This window comes from Eretmochelys imbricata, chromosome 7 (assembly GCF_965152235.1).
Source record: "Eretmochelys imbricata isolate rEreImb1 chromosome 7, rEreImb1.hap1, whole genome shotgun sequence".
Classification (NCBI taxonomy): domain Eukaryota; kingdom Metazoa; phylum Chordata; order Testudines; family Cheloniidae; genus Eretmochelys; species Eretmochelys imbricata.
This window is the reverse complement of record NC_135578.1, coordinates 95,250,934-95,274,764: the sequence shown is the minus strand read 5'-3', so window position 1 is coordinate 95,274,764 and position 23,831 is coordinate 95,250,934. Positions and strand designations below refer to the sequence as shown.

The following is a 23,831-nucleotide window of genomic DNA, read 5'->3' as shown; positions in this document are numbered from 1 at the left end:
AAGGTCCTAGTCATATTGTATGATGTCTGACTGGCAGACATTTCTGACCTGACCAAATGTTCATTGTAACAGGCAAGTACTCATAGGCTGAGGATTTTTTTTTTTAAGGTAAGTAAGATGAACTAAGGGAAATGTGGTAAAACCAGAAACATAAGTACCATGGATGGATGCAGTATCGATGTTATAAATAATATTGATCATGTTTAACCGACTTTTCAGTTGCCTCTGCCAACTAAGCCATCTTCACCAAGACCACTGATGAAACACACTGGTGAGTGTAGATTACACTAACATTTTAGAACTCTGAGGAGCCATTTTTAATTATAAAAGGCTTCCCTTTTTCTCCAAAATATGGCATTTCCCTAAAATCATTCTGGTCCCAGGATGAAGATTACTCCATCTCAAATTCTCCCCCTTGCCTCTCTCTCTCTACCTCCTGTTGGTTCCCATTTGCCCCTTCCCCACCCTCATACTAGTATCTCCTTCCCTCCCCTGCCTTCTGAGAGTCTCTCATTTCCTAGATCCTGTTATTTCTATCTTGCTATCTCTCCAGTCCTTCCACGGCTCTTCTTTTTCTCCCCTGCAAGGCTCCCATATATATCTCTCCATTTCAGTGTTGCAGTTGGTTTTATTTCCAAATTAAAATGTACTTAGATACATTTGTATTAGTCGAGAAGGAGTCATCTACCTTCCCAATAAAGATCTTTCACTTGCTCATGTGTTCATCTCTGTTAATGCGCAAACACTCTCGATGAGCTAAAACACTGAACAGTGTAGAAGGGCTGATGATTTTTGTACAGGATAAAAATTCTTTTCTTTCACTTATGCTAAAAAAAAAATCATCCCGATGAAAGATTAACTTGATACTTGAACAGTGTATGCAAGTTTCAGACTGCACCTATGAATTCTTTACTTGATATGGAGATTTTAAAAAATATATTTAATTGTGTAATTACTTTCAGACCATGCACACCCACACCCCTGAGTATCATCTCAAAGGAATTCAGGTTTTCGACTAAAAATATTCTATTTTATTGCAGGAAAAATATTTGGAAAAAAGTTCGTCTTCAAAAAAAAGCATTGGAGTCTTTATGTTCTGTTATAGCTTTTCTAGTATTTTTAAAAATTTGCTGCAGCTCTCTTTGGTGTATCCAGTAATTACATTTTACCAAGCTCAGAGTACGGTTATGGCAACAACAAAGTGGCTGCCTCAGACCACTTAACATCTGTAAAAATCTTAGCTATATCAATAATGGACATAAGAAAGTAAGCTTGAACAGGTGCAAGAGTCACCATTATCAGTGTACTTATCTGAAAGAACAAAGAAGACAGCCACTGTCAACGTTTTTCTAAAAGGTAACTGCTGTTCATAGATTTTTTTTGCTTGATGTATTGTTATTAAATGTAATATGTGACATTAGCCTAAAGCAATTTCTTCTAACCCACAAAAGATTGAGAAAGAAAGAAATAAACAGTCTCTCAAAAGCCTGAACGTAGTCCCTTTTTCATTTATCAGACTTTCAAGAGAGGGAGTGTATTGGGCTTACATATTAAATTCTGCAAAAACACAGATAAGATTTGCTGGAGGGTAAAAGTTAAGAACAGACCAAGAAACAGACACTTTTCGATTATCTTAGCAGTTAACAAAATTGGGTGAAAAGTTTCACATATAAAATTAAAACCAGCATCCTTTTGGCCCCCTTTGTGGGGGAAAAAAAAATCATTTGAGGGTTCCATTTTGCTGGGAGGATTTTTGCCTACCAGAAATTAGAAACAGTTCTTGGATACAAACCTAATATGTGTGTGTGCGTGCGCACGCATGCCAGTTATCCTAATGCAATTCCAGTTATTTCATATTTTGAGAGCCAAATGAATGTTCCCATGATTGACAATATACAAATCCATGAGGCAGAGAGAAAAAGAGTACGGTAAAAACAATATGCCACAGAGCAGTGAAAAATGCTCTCTCATGTAGAAGTTATGTTTTGGGAGCTGGAAGGCAAAAGATCTTGATTTCTGTGTCTTTCTTTTTGGAATAAGAATCACAAATGGAGGACGATGAAGGATGGCTTCAAGAACAACAGTGAGAATGGAACTGTTATAATAATTTAGTTGCCCACCATGGACAAGACTGTAGCAAGGGGCATATAAGGGGGGATTGCACAAGAAAATGGGAAAAAGTTTGTACATGCATTTGGCTTTACAAAACTGTAAATCAGGGGCAGTCAATTATTTTTTTGCCAAGGTCCAAATTTCTTGGTCAAGGTACTGTCAAGGTCCAGACTCCAGGGAAGAAAATAAAAAACAAAACAAGTAGTAAATAAAAAGATTTTGTGGTCCATTCAAAAACATCTGGTGGGCGGATCTGGCCCACAGTCTGCCTGTTGACTACCCCTGCTGTAGACCCTCACTTGGAACAACCGAATAAAAAAAAAATATGGACATTTTCAACATTCCTTGCTTTAAACTATATGTGAATATTTTTAAATTCCTATTCCAATTTTTTAAAGGAAATACAATCAGGCTGCTTTTCTAGTCATACAAACTTGGTCAGCCTAAAAAATTACAGCAAATAAATAAATAAATAAATAAATGACCCACGAGATAAGGTATCAATACTTGCCATTGTGTCCAGTGGTGAAAAAATTCCCAGAAGAGATGAGATAACACCAAACTGTTAAAAATACATGACATGATTGAGCTGTAGCTCACGAAAGCTTATGCTCAAATAAATTGGTTAGTCTCTAAGGTGCCACAAGTACTCCTTTTCTTTTTGACGTGATGTGATCACAGATTGCTGTGCTCCTTGTAAACACTTGTCAAAGGGAAGCCAAAAATTACACTGCCACCCATGTTTTGTCAATGCAAAATAATTAAAAGCCAATTAACTGGGAAAAATGTGAAAGCCTTTTTCTTTAGACTGCAGTGAACTGCATCGCCTTTTCGTGAACCCTAGCAAACGAGCCTCCTGAAAGCCTGCAAGCAGACTTCTGCTGTTCACCTTAGAGGCCTGTTCTGCATCACAAGCCCCCATTAGGCTCACAACCAAGCACAAGCATGAAAACCATTAAACACTGAGGTGACAGAAAAGTCAACCTCTGGCAAGAATGGCATTCCTACAAAAAAAAGGTAATATTCCAAGCCAGACCAATGCATAGAGCTGACTAGAAGGTTTTAGAGATAAGGAGACAAGCACTACTTTCAAACAGATTGACTCTGAAGGAGTACCTGAGAGAGAAAAGGAAGGATGGAGAGAACATATGTTCAATATCAGCTGCACACACTTCCCCTTCCCAAGAAGGGTCACTTGGAATGGAGGCAATCTGGCTATATGGACTAAGTGATAAAACGTTAACCAAAGTCCACGGCAAAAATAATTGGACATTCCATTTATTGACATTCAAGTTATATGAGTTTCAAAATAGCACTTTGAAATGATTATTTTCTTGTTCACTATTGATTTCAATTAAATTTATCCTAGATTCAGGAGCCTGGGGAACTTGGTTTCCCCACTCCCTCCAAAAAGCACTTAACAACACTAATGAAAAGTTCAAAAAGCAAGAACATTAGTAAGAGAACACAATAGGAAAAAATTTGGACTGAGGAGCGCAATACTGGGGAACAGATTAGATATAAACTCATAGTACCCAGCTGTGGCAAAAAAAGTAAACTATATGTAACTGCCCCAGAGACATAGCCCAGTAAAGCAAGCATAAAGAGGTACTAATTTTTCTATATACAACGGATTTTACTGTACTGGGAACGATTATTGTCCTCTAGTGTGTTGCTATGTCATTTCACAAGCAAGTGAAACACAGATAATGAGCTGGGAAGATAAGACTAAAGAAAATAGAGAAGATAGACTAACTTCAAAAGGTTTAGAGGTTCAGTTAGATGCTTCCCCAGCTCCTTGGCTCAGCTATCTATAAGATCAGGCTAGAATCTCATAAGACTGGACATTCACAGCATTTCAGCATGTCTACCTCTGCTTTCAGGTGCAATCAAGAAATGAAGGGGTGCACACAATAAATGATGGGGAGGGAAATAGGGGAAGGATAGCCAAACTTCTTCACATCTCAGGAAGGGTTCTGTTACAGATTGGACAGAAGACGCGCATTTATCCGATTGTCAAGTATCAGAGAGGTAGCTGTATTATCCTCAAAAACAACAAGGAGTCCGGTCTTTAAGGTGCCACCGGACTCCTCGTTGATTCTATCTGATTGGGTTCATTAGCCCTAGAAGAAAGGGTTACATGCATGGTTCAACTCTGTCAGGTGACTCTGTGAAAACAGCATTGTGGGATTGTAAGCTTGTTGTATCTCAATCTCTTCCAGCTCCAATATGCTCACTCCACAAGACGTTTTTTCTCTTACTTCCCAGACTGAAGAAGAGCTCTGTGTAAGCCCCAACACTAGTCTATCTCCAACAGAAGTTGGTCCAATAAAAGACATTACCTCACCTTGTCTCTCTATTATCCTGGGACAAACACAATTACAGCAACACTGCATACATCCCTAAAAAGTCATTCTGGGATCCAAAAATCAAGCTGAGATTTGCATCTTGCATGTCATCACCAATATTCTGCAGACCAAACAGTGCCCTTGCTGACACCTGTGAATTGTTAACTAAGCCATGAGCTGCACCTGTGCAACTGCTCTGAAAGTTCTAACATACATAGCTTAAAGAAACCACATGAGAGCAATGTATGAAAACTGTAAAATACTAGAAAGTAAATGATATAAAGAAGGGGACGACTGTGTTGATCAAACATGTATCTCAGTAAGCTTATATTTTCCTAACCCAAAGGGCAGCACATTTGATTAAGAATAAGGATACATTTCCTGATGGTATTATTATGAACATTTGTTTATGGCTCCCTCATGTGTAACTGGAGAGCTTAGAGAGGAAATGACCCTCTCTGGAGCACATTCTTTTCACTGATTCCCTGGATATGCAGCTCCATGTTGCCTTCTACTTAAACCAGAGCCTATCAGGCATAATTTGAATGCTAGACTATAATGCAGAGACTTGGATTTAATTCTATGTTAAGGTGCTAGGCACCTGTACAAACCTTAAATAATAACATACTGAAGAGGGGCCTAATCCTACCATCCATAATCAGGTAACATTCCCACTGACTTCTATGGCAGGTTTTGGTCATAGAAACATATGGTTGGTCATGATGACCTACAAAGTCCCTTCATGTCTATGACTATTTTCTTCCAGAAGATAGATGTGAGATCTCCTCTAGATCTATTGTTCAGATATTCTTAGAGTTGAAGGTTGAACTTTGGAAACACTACTCATGTAACCAGCTATCATCTCTCCTTTTGTCTTTAAGATATTGTAGTTTTGTGATGGAAAACAAAGTTACGTTTGACACAATTTTACTCTCATTGCAAATGACAAAGTTATGTAAAGCTGTCAAGGTTCCTCCCCCACTCTGAACTCTAGGGTACAGATGTGGGGACCTGCATGAAAAACCTCCTAAGCTTATCTTTACCAGCTTAGGTCAAAACTTCCCCAAGGTACAAAATATTCCACCCGTTGTCCTTGGATTGGCCGCTACCACCACCAAACTAATACTGGTTACTGGGGAAGAGCTGTTTGGACGCGTCTTTCCCCCAAAAATACTTCCCAAAACCTTGCACCCCACTTCCTGGACAAGGTTTGGTAAAAAGCCTCACCAATTTGCCTAGGTGACTACAGACCCAGACCCTTGGATCTTAAGAACAATGAACAATCCTCCCAACACTTGCACCCCCCTTTCCTGGGAAATGTTGGATAAAAAGCCTCACCAATATGCATAGGTGACTACAGACCCAAACCCTTGGATCTGAGAACAATGAAAAAGCATTCAGTTTTCTTACAAGAAGACTTTTAATAAAAATAGAAGTAAATAGAAATAAAGAAATCCCCCCTGTAAAATCAGGACGGTAGATATCTTACAGGGTAATTAGATTCAAAAACAGAGAACCCCTCTAGGCAAAACCTTAAGTTACAAAAAAGATACACAGACAGAAATAGTTATTCTATTCAGCACAATTCTTTTCTCAGCCATTTAAAGAAATCATAATCTAACGCATACCTAGCTAGATTACTTACTAAAAGTTCTAAGACTCCATTCCTGGTCTATCCCCGGCAGAAACCAGCATATAGACAGACACACAGACCCTTTGTTTCTCTCCCTCCTCCCAGCTTTTGAAAGTATCTTGTCTCCTCATTGGTCATTTTGGTCAGGTGCCAGCGAGGTTTCCTTAGCTTCTTAACCCTTTACAGGTGAGAGGAGCTTTCCCCTGGCAAGGACGGATTTCAAAGGGGTTTACCCTTCCCTTTATATTTATGACAAAAGCAATTATGGAAAAGTGCCTCCCAACTTTCCATGAAGTGCAAGTTTTAACAGCACTTTCTGCAAGTCATTATTGTTATAAAATGGTGGTTAAAACTTTGTCACAATTGGCTAAATCCTCCTCTTCAGGTGTGACTGTAACAAATATCTTCATAATCAGAGCCTTCTTCAGTGAAGTAAATGACTCATTCCTTTATCAAACCATAGATATGTTGGCAATAACAGAAAAAAACCCTGAATTAAAAATAAAGCTCAGTAAAATGATCATCAAAGAAAACTAGACAATGCTGTCATTCATAGTAAATATCAGTTAATCTTATTCAGCAATTACCTCCCATGGTAGAAAAACTGGAATTAATAAAATGGAAAGCAGAGCTCTAAGAAATAGAGTTGGCTGGGAACTTTTCAAATAATTTTTTTTAAATCAAAAATGTTGATTTGTCTGACCCAAATCTTTTCACACAAACACAGAGTTTTCAGAAAAACTTTAGTCAGGAAGGTTTTTCAGATCCAGGATGGACGATTTGGTCAATACCAGAGACCCACCCTAGAATAGCCAATAGCCCAGTGGCTAGGGCACTCACCCAGGTTCTGGGAAATACAGCTTCGATTCCTTGGTTTGTATTAGGCAGAACGGGTTTCCCACATCTCAAGTGAGTGCTCTAACTACTGGACTATTAACTGTTCTGAAATATTTATCTTGCCCTCTCATTTTTTCATGAAAAGTTTCAAAAGGTGTCAGTTTTGTTCTGCCCTGGAATGAAAACAAATATCGAAAGCTCAAAATGTTTTATGAAACACTAATTCTGGTTTTCTGGCCAGCCCTACTAAGGACCAGAGTTTGCCATCCTTACTCACCCTGAGTAGTACAATACCATACTCCACTAATAGTTAGTGAGACTACCTTCACAGTAAGATATTACTTAGTGAGAAAAATGTGCCAAGATCAGGCCCTAAACGATTATTAAATGTGAGTTTCCATTAACAAACATCTTTCATTCTGAAGCTTACATAACTTTATGAATAATGAGGCCATCATGAGTACACACAATTCCATGATAATTATAGACTATAACTATCACAGTACTAATTGTGTTATGTGAAGTATTTCATTAAGTGCAATAGTAATACCCCACAGCACTGTGCATGTGCTGTGCATTCTCTCTTCGATAATATAACAACTTTCATTGGCAAATCACCAGAAGTGCCTTTGACATTACGTTATGCTAGGAATGTAAATTTCATGTTTAACTAATATTTTTGTAGTAATATTCAAAACACTGTGCCTGTTTAAATAAGAACTAATCTATTTCTAATCTAGCTACAAATAAGATGACAAATAAGTCAGAGGGGAAAAATGACTCTTTGAAATGACATTATAACAAACCATGATTGAAAAAGCAGTATTGCAAGCATTATCCATTGACTCAATGCCCACAGGCAAAATCATGCGTAATGGTATTGATGCAAAATTCTGCAGTGGAAGTTATTCTCATAATTCTAGGCATGAATAAATTTTGAAAGTCAGAGAAACCAGTATGATAAATTCTCATTTCATTTTTACCATTAGACATGTCCTCTACTCTTAATCAGAAATTAAAGTAAAGCTGAAAGTTTTTGTCCAGGGCTATAGTAACATATTTATTACTATTAAATCTCTGAATAATCACAGGAAGTAGTTTCACTGTGTAAAATAGATTAATCATGCTAATATTGGAACGTACTAGGTACTTGTCCTGTTACTGTATCTTAAAACCCAGATTAACAAAACATCTGCAGGCCTCAGGTGTCAGCTCTCCTCCCCTTCAATATGTGTGCACACAGTACATATTATTTGTGCCTACATATAATATTATGTACTTGTAGTGAAAGAGAAATAAAGACTGAATACCAGTTTAAAAGACTTTTGAACACTCTTGGCATTTAACATTTGAAAAATAATATACCAAGAGTAAATTAATACTATTCATGGAATTTGCATGAAATTTTGTTTGAAAACAATCAAGTGTTATGTATTGAATAAAAAAATCCTGCATAAAATCAAAATATTGATGCCATATATAAAGCTAGTTTTAACATAAGGAACAAAAATTAATGTTCACCTCTTCGTGCTTTTACAATTAAAAACGCTGTATGACAAATGCAGAAAGCCAATTATGAATTAGCACCTGGAGGAGGAGAACTTTTTAAAGTTTTATTTGTGGGTATACAAAGAGGAAGGGGAACTTGTAAATTTTCAGCAGACACTCATGGGTAAGTTTTAGCTTGTTGAATAAGGAACTGTTATGCAGGAGGAATACAATTTCCATTAAAAATACCAGGACTTGTGCACTTACATCCCCATATAGTTCTCTGACAATCTATTCTTTGTCACAAAGGCATTGAAATTTATATTAAGGATTAGTTGGTCTTTCAATTTTGTTTTATTTTTGTTTTGCTTGAAGAACATAATATTTACAGTAGCCCCACTTTGTCAAATACTGTTAGGCTGACCTGTTTGTTTTAATAAAGTCTCCTCTGAATGACTAACAAGAGAAAGCTATGTGGATGTCTGGATTTTATGCAGTATAGCTCTGCTCAGTTTATATTATTATACATTTAAGTAAGCATACAAATGATCAAGTAATAATTGAAGTGGGGAACCACAAAATTAGCACTAGAAGTTAGCATTAGTAATGAAAAATAGTCAAAATGTTTGGGATGAGCAGATATTTACACAACTTGAAAGCTATTTCCTTTCAGTATTAACCCAGGATTCATTGTGCTATTCAGAAAATACACCAAGCAAAGGAGACCAGGGTTAGGTTTCACATTTGTATTTTGTGTTGGACATGCAATCAGTTGTTTGTTATAACGGGATAAATGCCTAAATGTTTACACAATAACTTGATTAGTTTTGTATGCAAATGGATTTACAAATTGGCTTTATAAATGTGACTCATCACATGTGATCTACTAGACATTTAAACTAACAAGAGAACATTGTTTAAATGGCACTTATATGGTAGAAAATGCATGATCTTTTTTTATCTACCAGTAAGAAAAAAATCAGATTTTAGTTCTTAATTTCTAAAACATACCAGATGCAAAGAAAAACTAATCCCCGGAGTCACATGTGTAATTGCTATTTTGCCAAAAGAAATAAAAGAATTGGAAGCATTTAGTAAATGAAAGTATGTGCATTTGTTTACAATGATTCAGTGTTCAATTGTAGCAATGACTATGTGAACAACACTGATCACATTGGAAATCAATATAAACTCTGGATCTTTATGTTTACTTTATCTTTAATCCAGTCATTATTGCAAACATCTAAAGCAAATTTTGCAGCTGCAGCATGTTTAATTCATCAGGATGTTCTCCAGGCTGACTGTCTCACTGTTATATCCTCATAATTTTAACATAGCATCTGCCAACATAAGACTAACATCCAGTTTTTAAAGAATCTGTTTAACTCTGCAAGTAAACTACTGCAGACATTCCCTATAATAAAAGATGGCATGAAACAAACATTCTCAGATGCTGCACCAAGAAAACAGACTTTAAAGTATAGCTGTTTAACATTATAGCTACACACACATATATGAATGCTGTATATATTTATGTAATAAAATGAATATAGAGTAGCATAATCATCTTCTGAGCTCTTTCCAATGATACATGTGATTAAGGTTACTTGGCATCTTGCCAGAGAACAAATATAGCTAATGTATACTGTGTTTTCCGGAAATACAGGGATACTATGGCATCAATTTACGCATTTAAAAAAAAAAAACACTATACAACCTGCTCAATATTCCCAAATCATTCAGACTGGCATTTCTTTTCCTATCACTGAGCAAAACTTTCCTCTCAGTTACACACTGCATCTTCCTTGGAAGTTTCCAAAAGGTCTCCTTAATTTTCCCCAAATGTAGTGATAGGCAGATATATTGAAAAAGGAAAGAAGGGATTTGGGATGAAATCCTGGCCCCAGTTGAAATCAATGACAAAACTCCCATTGACTTCAAATGGGACAGTATTTTACCCTACTAAATATAAACCCAGAGGGAAAAATATATCTTCTCACCCACTTTGTCTCAAGTAATCATGACATCCAAAGAAACAAATACAGGAGGAGAAAAGCAGAAAAGGGGAAATATTTGCACTGGGAATTTGGCTTCAGAAAGTAGAAAGAAAGTAACTAGAAATGCTCCTGACAGCCTTCTATCATGTTTACCAGCTGCAAAAGGTTGAGGTTCATCAGATATCATGCCAGGAACATACTATTACTTTCTACTATGCTGCGTTTTTCATTCTTGCCTTTCACATAAACCTTTTCTAACAAGCAGACTGAAAAGCATGAAGATTTAATACTAAGATATATTTTAAAAATTCAGTTGGACAAAGTTCTGTAGTCAACAATATTGCCCTCCACTCTACAGCAGGCACACAACGGTATCCAGACCTCCATTCCTTAACCATAATATGGACAGTTTGGGAATCAGCAACAATGTGAGATGAAATGTTACAGCTTTCCATTGGCAAACTTTTAGCATGCTCGGCTATTACAAGGCTATTATTTCTCTCCTAAGTTTTATTCTTAAAGGGGAAATAATTTTAATAGTTTTTCCACAAATTCCAAGGCTGATTAAAGTCACCTGCAAAAGTTAAGAAGAGCTCACTTGCAGGATTAGGCCAATAATTTGCATCGGTCACTACTATCTGACAATACACTGGTCACATATGGTGCTCATGTTTTTAGAATTTTTACTACTAGAGGAACATTACTTTCTATCTTATACTACATCCATTTTATTTAGATGGATTATACCAACCACATAACTGTTTGAGGTTTCTATAAATTCTTAGGGAGAGGACTAAAATGAAGAGAGATTGTCTAAGCCTTATTCAAGAAAGCAATTAAGCACTTTCCTGAATAGGGATACATTCTGAAATTGGGGTTTTCATGAATAAAGATATGTGCAACATTCATAGCAATTATTGCATGTACTATCTTGGCAATTTGGAAGAAAAGAGCCCACATTCCCCTCTTTCATATTTATATTAGTTTGCCTCTTAGCTACAAATCATTCCTACTGCGGATAGTTCTCACTGAGGATGCTTAGCATTCAGCATCTCATTGGATTGGGCCCCATGAAAGAGTTCTCAGGACATCTTATGAATTTGCTATTCATGGTAGTTATGTACACCTCCTCCTAGTTATTCAGAAACTAATAACATTTTATGTAATTCAGAATCACACAATAGTTTTTAAATACAAAAAACTGTCATCAATTGTATCTAGTACTCTGCGTAGAATGTCATTTCCCCCCCAATATTTCTTTAACAATAGAAATCATTAAGGCTGCTATTCCACATCTTAAATTTTCACAGGGCATAAAACTAATAACTGCTTTCTACTTCAGTGACATTTTTTAAAAACAGCTCTGAGCTTGGAAAAACAACCTCTACAATGTTAGCTACAGAAACATTAATATGATAATAATTGAATCTGTTTATTGTACACTATATATTAAGAATCCATCTTCTCTCTTACAAAAAAAGGATTTCTAATTATTTACAATATTATAGTCCACTTTATCTAATTGCAGAAAGTAATGAATGGATTCATAGGTGATAGTCTGAGAAGTCATTTTGACAATATTGGGAAGCATTTGAATCAAAATGTAAATGCTACAGGGTGAATCCAGTCCTCAGCACCCAGCTTGAGGATATTGGCTGGGTGCTGAGGATCACTATGTGTGGAGGGGAGGAATCCTTCTCCGCTAACCAGATCACACTGCGTCAGCGGAGCTGTTCAACACAAGTTACTCCAGCCCTAGCATGCTCTGTCTATGAGGCAGGGAGGAAAGGGCTGGAGAATCCATGCATCAGTGAATCCTCTTGCCCCATCCCTCGGTCTCATTCTGCACAAATGGCACATGCCCCTCAGCCACTGTGACACAGGTGGCCTTTGTGGAGCTGGACTATGCACTGCACAGTGGATGCATTACTCCTGTCCCCCAAATCCTACACCTTATGCAGTGGAATGGCATCAGTTACACTTCTAAGGATCCCTCTTCAGCTTTGGATGTTGGCGTACAATCAGGGCCGGATTTCCAGTTAGGTACAATAGGCACATGCCTAGGTGCACCAGCATTCTAGGGGCACCAAAAAGTTAAGTGGGTTAAAAGTTAAAAAAAAATACAGTAGAACCTCAGAGTTCAGGACACCTTGGGAATGGAGGTTGTCCATAACTCTGAAATGTTCTGTAACTCTGAAGAAACTGGTGCCCCTCTTGTAGCTAAAGCCCTGAGCCCCAGCACTCCCTGTGGGGATGAAAACTGGGAGCAAAGCCATAGGGCTGAGGCCCAGCGCTCCCCCGCCCCTCTAGCTAAACCCCTGAGCCCCAGTGCTCCTGAGGTCAGAAGCCCGGAGCCTTGACCCCACCCCACCCCCATCCTGTGGCTGCACACCCAACTCCCCATAGCTGAAGCCCTGAGCCTCAGGGCAATACAGTATTTGGGGTTGTTTTTGTCTGTTTCTTTGTCTGCAGTGCTGCCTGATCGAGGACTTCTGGTTCCACAAAGTGTCCCCTTGACCAGGAAGTCTAACGCTGATATTCGTATCTTTGAGGTTCTACTGTATTTAAATAATCATTTATATTTCTTTTTGTTTCATTGTTTATGGAAAACACGAAGGTCAGCTGTAGGTGGGGAGGGGAATCTGGAAGATTCTGTGCTTGGGGTGCATAAGGTGTAAATCTGGCCCTGGGCAAAATTTGTTCCTAGTACCTACCTCCACAGAAGGACGTGGAATATGGTTTCCATTAGCTGAACTTTACAGGGAAGAGATCATTGGAATGTAGTTCCACATTACACCCAGAGTGAAGAAAATGTTGGGGGACAATCTATGTTTGATATGTGGCCCGCCATTACCATAGCAACTCGGAATCTTAAATAGAGTTATTAGAGCTGGCTGGAAAATTTGACAAAACAGTTTTTTTATAAGTCATGTATCTTCTTTCTTCTTTATGTTGCTCTTTTTAAGAGTTAATCCAGTCTAGAGATTGATCAGAAGACTGGTGACACAACCTATTAATTACAGTTAATTAAGATGAACCCTAAGAGTGGTTTGACTGTTCCCCACCTGGGATTGCTGCCTGCAGTGCCACACACCTGACGCACATGCATGATCTTCTGTTTGCCTACTCATCCCAATCTGTCAGCGTGGCGTTGTGCCCACTTACAAATTGATCAGACATAGGACACGTGTACAGAGCAATGATTAATTTAGTGCAGAATGAAAGCAGGAGAAAGTAAAGTTGATCTCCGGAGATTTTGCCAGGCTGCATATGAAAGCCCTCCCCACATGTCAACAACTGTTCTCTCTTTGCTTTCTTTGCTGACCAGCATAGTAGCATTATCTGCAAAATCTTCCACATATGGGCACGAGGTTGTAAGTTGTTTTGCTGTGCATTTCTGGTGATGTTTCCAAAGTTTATGACACAGTCCTTAGGGCTCAAAAAAGTAATACACATGGCATCCTTTTTTTCAGCAGAAGAGCATCCTTTGCACAAATTTTCTTGTTGATTGTGCCTAAACCTATAAGCCTTTCTGTAAATACTTAAGATTTTCTATACTATATTTCCTTCACATAAGAATGAAAACAGGATTGCTTACAGGTAAAGTAACTATCTGTGGCCACATACATACACAGGCTATTTCCACACTACAAGCTAGGCGTGTGATTCCCCCGCTCACGTACACCTACTTGCCATAGCTCGATGAGAGCTAGCATGACTATAAATAGCACTGTAGCTGTGGTAACACGGGTAGGGGCAGCAGAGGCACGGCTGAGACATATCAAGTACTTGTCCACTGGCTTTATGTGGGTTTACACTTGGCCCGGCTTAGCTCCACTAGTGCTACACATGCTACTGCGGCTACACGGCCATTTATATGCATGCTCGCCCGCATCGAGCTACTGCAAGCACGTGTACATGAGCAGGGGAAATCACACCTCTAGCTGTAGCCACAGCCATGAGTACGAACATATATCAGATACTAATAACAGAAATGTGTCATCATCTAAAACAATCATACACGTCAGTCAAGAGTAGAAACAATGGGGAAGGCCCTTGCACCCCAATGATCACATGATGAGGCAGTACACAGAGGAAGCTACTTAGTGAAGGAAGCAGAAGCAGGGTGAAACAAGTCCTTGAACTGGTTTAAAAACACACGTAAGGAGGCTTTAAATTGGATCTTAAAATGAAGGGGGAGTTAGTGGAGTAGCATTATATCACACAATAGTCTGACAAGTGTGAATTGTGGATTTTAGAACCAGCTACCATAAGGGGAAAAGGGATAGGAAAAGACTCTGGAGCATTAAATATATAAGAAAAATATATTTTTACTTTTAGGTCCTAGCAAAACTGAAATAAGTTATAAAGAGTTCCTATAGCAACTTCATAATAATGTAGCTTCCAACTAGTGTAAATGCTCCCAGAGTTAGAACAAGACTTTGTCCAGATTCAACAAAATCTTCTAAGCTGGTGCGGCTCTCTGCCAGGTGTCCAGGCTCAACTCAGTCTTTCAAGGATAGAGTAGGCCCTTGTTTAGGCCAGGCTTCCAAGCTAACTTTAATCCCAGGCTGACTAAGTCTTCCAAAACTGGAGCAGTCCTCTAACTAAACTAAACTCCCAGGCCAGACCAATTCTTCCAAAGCTGAGGCAAGCATTATAGCTCTTCAACCCTGCTCCCACTAAACTCCAGCCAATCAACACTCATTTTCAGTGACAGCAGTGGTATTATTATTATATATGAGAAGGTAGACAGCAGCCTTGTGCTCATGCTGGAGTCTACAGAACTGAGCCTTTATGAGATGCAGAAGTCAAGGTGAAGGGAAATGAAGGCATGGAAGAGAATTACCAAGAGAAATAAAGCCAAAGCAGTATTGTTAAGGTGACAGAGACATGAGATAAACAAGGAGGTAGAGATTTGAAGATATGAAAGATATGAGGAGGAGAAAGAATTGAGTGTTATAGATAATACTAGAGTTATAGACATCGGAGGCAATGAAGTTAGGACTCCAGCAGAGAGAGAAGATGGAGCTGTTCTTGAGGATGGCCCTTTTGTCCAAGAGAAGCATTTCTTAGAGTATGTCTACAGTGGACCTAGATGTGTAATTTCCAGCTCAGGCAGACATCCCTGAACTAGCTCTGATTGAGCTAACACCAAGGGTTCTGGAACTAAGGGTGGTGGGGGTGTGGCAGCACCCTTTGGCTTGAAGTGGTTTCCATCATACACAGGGTTTACAGTTTTGTTCAGTGGCTTTCAGCATCCCCACTATACAATTTGTTCCAACGCCACTGGCTAATACACTAAAAATAGCATTGTAGCCACAGCTTGACAGGCAGCAGGACAGCCTACCTGCCCTATCACATTTTGGTTTGCCCATTCAGGGTACTTGTGCTCAGCCATACCTGTGTCAGATTACCTACTTTCCCTCCTCCACAAACTGGTTCTGAGAAACAGGCCAATTTCTTTAAAAAGGGCTGAGGAAAGTCACTTTGAGAGGGGAACCCCAGAGAGCTGTCAGGGTTCTGTGGAGGACCCTGAGCAAGGATCTGCAGGAGACTGAGAGGGGGCTCCAGAAAAGGAGCCCAGGAGTCAGGGCTCTATCCCAGAGCCACAGATAGACTGAAAAATAATCCCTAAGGGATTGGAAACTGAGCCCCAAAGTTGAGCTGAAGTGCAGCAAAAGCATTTTTGGTTTTATTTGGACTTTTGTGACCACTAAAGGGGATTGAACTCAGAGTGTTGCAGCTGCAGATTCCATGTAAATCTCCAGGTGAGACAAAACCCAGGTGAGGGGAAGTTGAGGCAGGGAGCTCCCGCAATGCCACACTCACTCAGTCAGAAGGGGGCTTGCAGATGCCCATTATTTAAAAAATAAAAAGTCCATTTTCTACAACAGCTACTTTCATATTCTTTGCCACTTAAACATAAAGGTTTGTTGGCATGCCCCAGGTACATATGTAGGATTTCAGACGGGATTGTACTCAGCATGGATAGCCTGACCTGCCACTCACGCAGCCTCAGCTACACTGCTATTTTTAGCACATTAGCTCAATAAGAACTAGCACAGGTATGTCTACCCGAACTGGAAATTACACTTCCAGTTCCACTGTAGACATACCCATAGATCAAAAATAGCACCAACCTATAGAAACATGAGATAAAGTTATGCGTTTACCAGATCAGTACAGACAGATGGCAGTCATTAAAGATATCAAAAAGGTATATAGATAAGCATCTGCAATTTAACAAGGAAGTTAAAGGTTAAAGGTGAAGCTATGATGGCAGAGAGAAGATAAGCAGAAAAGGCATCAGTCATAGGCATACAGGACTTTACAACTGACGCACCCATCTGTAGGGGTGGTTTTAAGTAAGCACAGCATTGCCAGTGCCAGTCACCCATTTTACTGGAGAATGCAAAAATCCAACAATACCACATTTTACCAAGATCATTTCAACCTAAACTGTTATCGGCCCAGTTTATAACTGCGTGTACAATTTGTAACTCACGCAGCAACAGTAGATATATTGTAAGACTTTGAGCATATGTTATATCTTGTCCTCCCTGGTTGTGCGCCAAAGAAACTCTTGCTTCCCTCAGGATGACAATGGAACCTCAACATTGTAAGCTCAATTCTCCACTAGTGTAAATTGCTGTCGCTCCAGAAATCAAAGTGGAGTATAGAAGTCAATGAAGTTAAGTCCATTTAGGATCTGTCCCTATATATGGTTTAACTGGGGGATTTGAATATTCGCTCATCTTCTTTCTAGGCTAGCATTTTAAAATCTTCTTCCCTTCCATAGCTTTTTTTCCCTGATCCTACAGAGGAGGGTTGTCAGTAAAGTTGCATGGAATTCTCATTTTTCAATTTGGGAATCTCTCATATCTACGAAAGATTAATGAAACACCACCAAAAAATTTGCAGAACTCAAAAAATACAGTAATTTTATAATTATACGATATCTCCCAATAGACATATACAATGATTCCTAGATTATGTACATGCATACACTTGAAAAATCAAGGCTGAGGAATAATTTCACAGTGTAACTTTGTAATAAATCCCCGGAGGAAATATCTCTACTTTTTGTTCCCATCTGCAAAGCTATGTAATTGATTCACAACTGGTGTGTTAATGCTGCCTTTTCCTGTCAAAGTCTCTTTGGAAATATATTAAAGTATCCTGGGTTCTCCCCTGACATAACCCCTTGATATTGAAAAATAGGATTCTTTGACATGCATCACATTTCAGGCAATGGGCCACAATAAAACCTCCAGTGCCAAAGTGATCATGAATATTCATATACAAAAAATAAAAAGCAGCAATCTAACAGTATGCAGAATAGTGTGGGAAAGTACTGCCTTTTATAACAAAAATGATTCAAATGGTCTCAGTCTCTTCTAAGCACTCTTGTGTTTAATTAGAAATCACAGTATATTTGCTACAGGGTATATTTGCAATATTGTATGAGTTTTAAAAAAATCATAGGCAAGTGTTTTCAAAGAAAGGGATTTTGTTGGTTTGATGTTAATCAAAAATAGAGAGATGCATAATTAGCTTGACTCTGCATGGTCCTTCCACCCTCTCCATCCCACACACACACTACACGCAGAACAATCAGAAGAAATTATTTTTATTCTGGTCTACGCTGTGTCTGCTTTGTGTCACAGCACTGTTGGAAAGTGGCACTGAACCTGAGAGCTCCTCCACTGGAGTAGAGCAGCTACTATAGTGACTTTGGCTCCAGACATCCACTTTGATCCGTATTAGAGGGGCATAGCAGGGAAGAGGAGGTATTGCTCCGGGCCTCCACTGTGATCCTTAGCTGGTATATGTGCTTTTGGGGGCATAGAGAAGCCTGTACAAGTTAAAGCAGCTTTAAGGCTGCTCTAACTTGTGACAGGAGAGTGGCCCAGGATCAGTAAAATGCAAATGTGCTTAAAGCCACCTTTGAATATCCCGCAATCTTGAACTGAGCCATGCACAATTTGGCCATAGCCAAGGAACCTTTATGTTTAAGTGGCAATGAATAAGAAAGAAGGTTTTGTGGAAAGCGGACTTTTTATTCTTCTAATAATGGGTATATGCAAGCTGAAATACTCTGCACTTGGGTAGCACAAACAAACTGAAGATATATCCTTATCAACTATCACACTGTAGCTTCATTTCAAAGAGCAAACTGTACCTTTGTCTTATCATATAAAGCATGGTTATCCAACATCATCTTCCTTTCATGAGTGGCATATCTTCGTAGGTCACGCTCAAATTGCTGTACAATACACAACAAGTTACACACTACTATACCAAACCAAATTGAGTACTCACTTTGTTGCTTAATATGTATAAGCATTAGAATACCAATCCAAATTATAAATGAATGGATTTTAAAAAGGCATGATTAACAACCATTTTCTGCTAAGAGACATATTCTAGACGGCTTCAGTACAGCTAAACAAGACCTTCATAAAATGAATGTTTTCAGAGGCTGCACAAAGACTTATATTCTCACCAACTGAAGCACCAGGTAAGTTAGATCCATTTAAAACTACTTTAAAAATGTGTGTGTATGAAAAAGCCTACTCACCATTTATAAGGAAGTTTGTCAGGTCAATGTTATTGTACATATAACATGCAGAAATATGAACTGGCATTCATTTGTACATTACCAGTTTCATTTAATTGATCTAACTTAAGTCTCATGGTAGTCCCATAATGAATGAACACTCACAGGGATATTATTTTGACATACAATACTACATCATATTAACTTTGCCTGATACTGGTTACCTTACTGATGGTATAGCATTGTAACAAGAAATAGTTTAAATTAAGCATATACAGGACTCCCACAGTTTGCTTGCTAATCACCCCATTTTTCTAAATCAGGGGTGGCCAACCTGTGGCTCCGGAGCCACATGCAGCTCTTCCGAAGTTAATACGTGGCTCCTTGTATAGACACTGATTCCGGGGCTGGAGCTACAGGTGCCAACTTTCCAGTGTGCTGGGGGGTGCTCACTGCTCAACCCCTGACTCTGCCACAGGCCCTGCCCCCACTTCACCCCTTCCTGCCCCCTCCCCTGAGTCTGCCGTGACCTTGCTTCTCCCCCCTCCCCCGCAAAGCCTCCTACACGCCACAAAACAGCTGATCAGGAGGTGCGGGGAGAGGGGGAGGCGCTGATCGGCTGAGCTGCCGGGAGGTGGGAGGCGCTGGGAGTGGGGGAGGGGGGAGCTGCTGACGTATTACTGTGGCTCTTTGGCAATGTACATTGGTAAATTCTGGCTCCTTCTCAGGCTCCGGTTGGCCACCCCTGTTCTAAATCAAGAAAGGTTTGGTTATTTTAGGCTTTCAGTCATGTAGAAACACTTAGATAGCACTGGGTACCTGCCTAAGAGCGTACATGGTGATTGACAAAGGCACAAATTTGGTGCAATGTGGTGTAGGAGTGTGATCCCTGGGGAGGGAGGGGAAGAGACCCCTTCCACATGGCAAATACTCCCAGAATAGGAGGGAGTCTGAGTCTGCAGGACCTGACAAGTTCAGAAAGACAAGCTTAAGGGGTGACTTGATTACAGTCTATAAGTATTTACATGGGGGACAAATAGTTAATAATGAGCTTTTCAGTTAAGTAGAGAAAGGTATAACATGATCCAATGGCTAGAAGTTTAAGCAAGACAAATTCAGACTGGAAATGATGCATACATTTTTAACAGACAGGGTAATTAACCACTGGAACAATTTACCAAGGGTCCTGGTGGATTCTCCATCACTTACAATTCTTAAATAAAGTCGTCTTTTTTTTTTTTAAGATCTGCTCTAGGAATTATTTTGGGGACGTTCTATATCCTGTCTTATACTGGAGGTCAGACTATTTAATCACACTGGTTCCTTCTGGCCCTGGAATCTATGAAATACAATGTATGAACCCAAAACAGAGGGTTAATTTAAGATCTCAAAGATTGCATAAAGGGGGTTAAGAGATTAGAAATAGGATTTACAAGTAGGCAAGGGAAATAACTTGATGTTTCAATTGCCTTTTCTGAAAAGGTTTGTAAAATGATTAACTGAAGGGGAATCCATCAGTCAATCTTCTCTTTCTTTACTAAACAACTGAATTTCTTTTTATGTTTTACATAGGAGCAAAATAGGCTTTTGAGTTAAAAATGTTGACCATGGAAGGGAAAAGTAGGTATTTTCTATGGTAAAATAATCTCTGCATTGAATTTCTACTAGATAGAAGTAAATTAGCACAGCACATCTCACTACAGAATTCCTGAACACTCTTAACCCTGCTTAGCATTTCCTGCATGGACACAGCTACAGAAGTAAAACTGATATAATATAATGGTGAATTGGGGCCATTGAACAGACTGCCTCCTGTGTTACAGCCCTTTTTCACTGCTGCCATCCATAGGAGCCATAATGGGGCCACAAAAGCCCAGCACATAATTCATCTGTCAGAGGGAAACTCCTTGCTGATACAAGTGTACTACAGCTGGCTCCTGTACTAGTGCGTCTCCACTACTGGCCTGGCATAACAGGTGTAATGGGAGGGAGGCCGGGGCCTGTCAGAGATAGGGAGGGGTTGGGGAGCAGTGGAGCTTCATTTGAGGACCATTAAGAACCTTATATCAGTGGCACTTAGAGAAGTCCAATAGCTGCTCTAAATCATGTAGAGGCTGAGGCCAGCCCTGCAAATTGATTTTATACGCAGCTCCCTGATATGTCTCCCCACATCCTGAATAGGGCTATTTACGCTCATATAAGTGGCATCAGAGGTCAGTGATGTAGAATGCTTTCCAATGGAACACTTTTCCATCAGAAAATGACACTGTGTTGGAATGTGTTGATTTTGGCAAAATTTCATTAAAAAAAGTCTAAATGAAATATTTGGAAACTTTTTAGAATGTAACATTTTGATTTTTAGTTTTGAAATTGACTTTCATTTTGAAATTTATATTGATTTTATTTCATTATTTTTGTATTTTATAAGATTATACCGATTATACCACCAATTACAGTACCAGCTAGCAATTAGCAAAGTAACTATCAATCACAAGATCAACAACCAGTACCAATATTATTTTATTTTAAAGTTATAAAATAGTTATTAAACCCTAAAGTCTTTGCCACCTGGGGAATTTCCCTTTGAACAGATGGCCAGCTAAACCCTTTGTAGTGCTGGAGTGGCAGAAGGGGTTGTAGGTGCACCAAAGATTGGGCTTATGATTCCTAGAAATTAAACTTCATGGAAAATAGATGTTAACTCTTTTAGCAGACAAATAATATATAAATGCCAGTGATGCCTCTGTCACCATAAGCTAGGATAATGGGTTGCTTAATGACAGGGTTAAGAAGAAGATAATAGAAAAATATGAAGAAAGGAACATTTTTATAAGTAAACCAACCAGCAACAACAGTGAATAGTCCAGCAACAACAAAAATAGGTTAGTAGCTCAAAGAAAAAAAAATGTAGGCTCTTGAAGTTACTTACCCTGGAGCCAGTCCAACCTAACAGAGCATATGCATATTGTTCAAAGGGGCTTACAACCAGATCCACACGGATTGCCTTCCAGTCTTTGACTTCTGCCTTATCAGATTCTTCTGATGTATCACAGCTGCTGGTGTCCACTCTTTGCTGATGTAATTTTAAAATTGCAAAGCATTTCTGGAAGTGATCAAAAGCATCAACTTTTCTGCTTGGTAGTTTTGCCTGCTCAAGTGTTGATTCAATGAGATCATAGTATAAAAGCAAGCCCTAAAAAAGAAAGCACTGCTTACTGTCTTTGATTTTGCTAGAAATTCAGAATTTCCAGATAGATAGTCTTACATAAACTCACACCTATATAGTTGTTACAGCTATCATGGTACTGTACACCAGAGACCAAATCCCAGCATATTGACAACATGAAGCCCAGCAGACCAACTCTTATTGACTGGGATGCGTAGCTGTTGGGGAGCTGTTAGCAGATCATGAGAGGGAGATCATCAGAGACAGGAATGTTTCTGATCAGGAGGCAATGTTTGCTACTGTGCTCCCCCCAACCCAAACATTTTGGAGTTGATGTCAGGTAGTCACTCCTAGGTGGGGATTGTTGGTGCATACCCCCATAGGTCTTACATCTGGGAAGACTGAATAGGTCTGCATTGTCTAGGGTATAGTCCTACCTGACAAATTCCAAACAGAGCTGTCAGTTTAGGAGATGGACAGTGCCCATACCTGTCAGGGTTTTCAGAAAGGAGATGGCGCAAGACCTATAGACTATAACAATGCACTATACACATCAGGTCATCTTTAACTATCAGGACCAGCTACCAGTAATTCCATTTTCTGAGACACTTTCCACAACCTGAAAACACTCAGACACATGCCCAGAATTCTTGGCACTAGTTTGGTTTTTAAGTTGTTTTGTCCTGTGATCATTCTATATCCCCCATTTCATCATCATTTTCTTTCTAGCAGTGACCTCCATTGCCATATTTTTTCATTTAGTTTTAATTTCCATTCATTCCTATTTATTATCCATCATAGTTAGTTTATTTGCTAGGGTTTCAACCTTGCTTTCTAGGTTCTGAAATGCGAGTTCTAACCTTTATCCTATTGATTTTCTTGGGAAGAACTTCCAGTAGCTCTCTAATAGAGAGCTCCCAAGCTGTTTTGAAAGACGGGAAATGTCCTGTGAGTACAGCTACTGCCTGTAATTTAAGGGAGGGATGTTTCTTGTCTGATCTTCTGCTCCCTATTTTCATGTTAGGCATTTCAAGAAAACATTTCTTAGCTCACTTTGGTTTCCATCATGCAATTGTAGAGCTGTAATTCAGTATTGGAGCTCTGCTATGGAGCACCCTGGCCTTTTCCCTTGTTGATTGGGCTATGTCCTCCAGTGAATATATAGTAAGTATCCACAGGTAGTGTTGGGTAGTGTAAGTGTGACTACGAGGCCATTTCAGGATTATACATCTATAGATTTATTGCTTTTCCATAGTTAAATGGCTTGGCAATTTGTAAGAGTTAAAAGGAAGAAAATGTAAAGACGTACCATGTCGCAAATAGCTACTTTAGCATAAATAAAAGGGGGAATTAGACAACAAATTATACAAGTGCTGACTTCAGCGAGCAGCTGAAATCTGATTTAAAAGCCAGAATGCCACTTTTAAATAGGAATCAAGGCCCAGGATAAATCCACTGGGATAATGTTGCCGATTAACTTAATTTGATTATGTGCTGGACATTGCCATTGCTCCATAAAATGCAGCTGAAACAGCACTTCTCTAGGTTCAAACAAACTAACAAAAAAAAAGACTGTTAAAGAGTGCAGTCAGCCACGAAGATCTAGTAGAGCTCTGGATATTGCTGGTTTAAAACAGCATATTTACATTACACCGTGTAAATTAGTGCATCTGCAGCTTTCTGCGAA

At 39.1% G+C, this 23,831-nt stretch overlaps 1 protein-coding gene across 1 annotated transcript in view; it reads right to left on the bottom strand.

The window, feature by feature from the left end:
- DNTT (DNA nucleotidylexotransferase) overlaps positions 1-23,831 on the bottom strand; it is a 153,149-nt gene that overhangs the window by 15,063 nt on the left and 114,255 nt on the right. Inside the window, exons 9-10 of the mRNA XM_077822708.1 lie at positions 21,908-22,171; positions 18,601-18,684 (exon numbers count right to left, since the gene is read on the bottom strand). Of these exons, the coding sequence (XP_077678834.1) occupies positions 18,601-18,684; positions 21,908-22,171 (348 nt within the window). The remainder of the gene's footprint in view (positions 1-18,600; positions 18,685-21,907; positions 22,172-23,831) is intronic.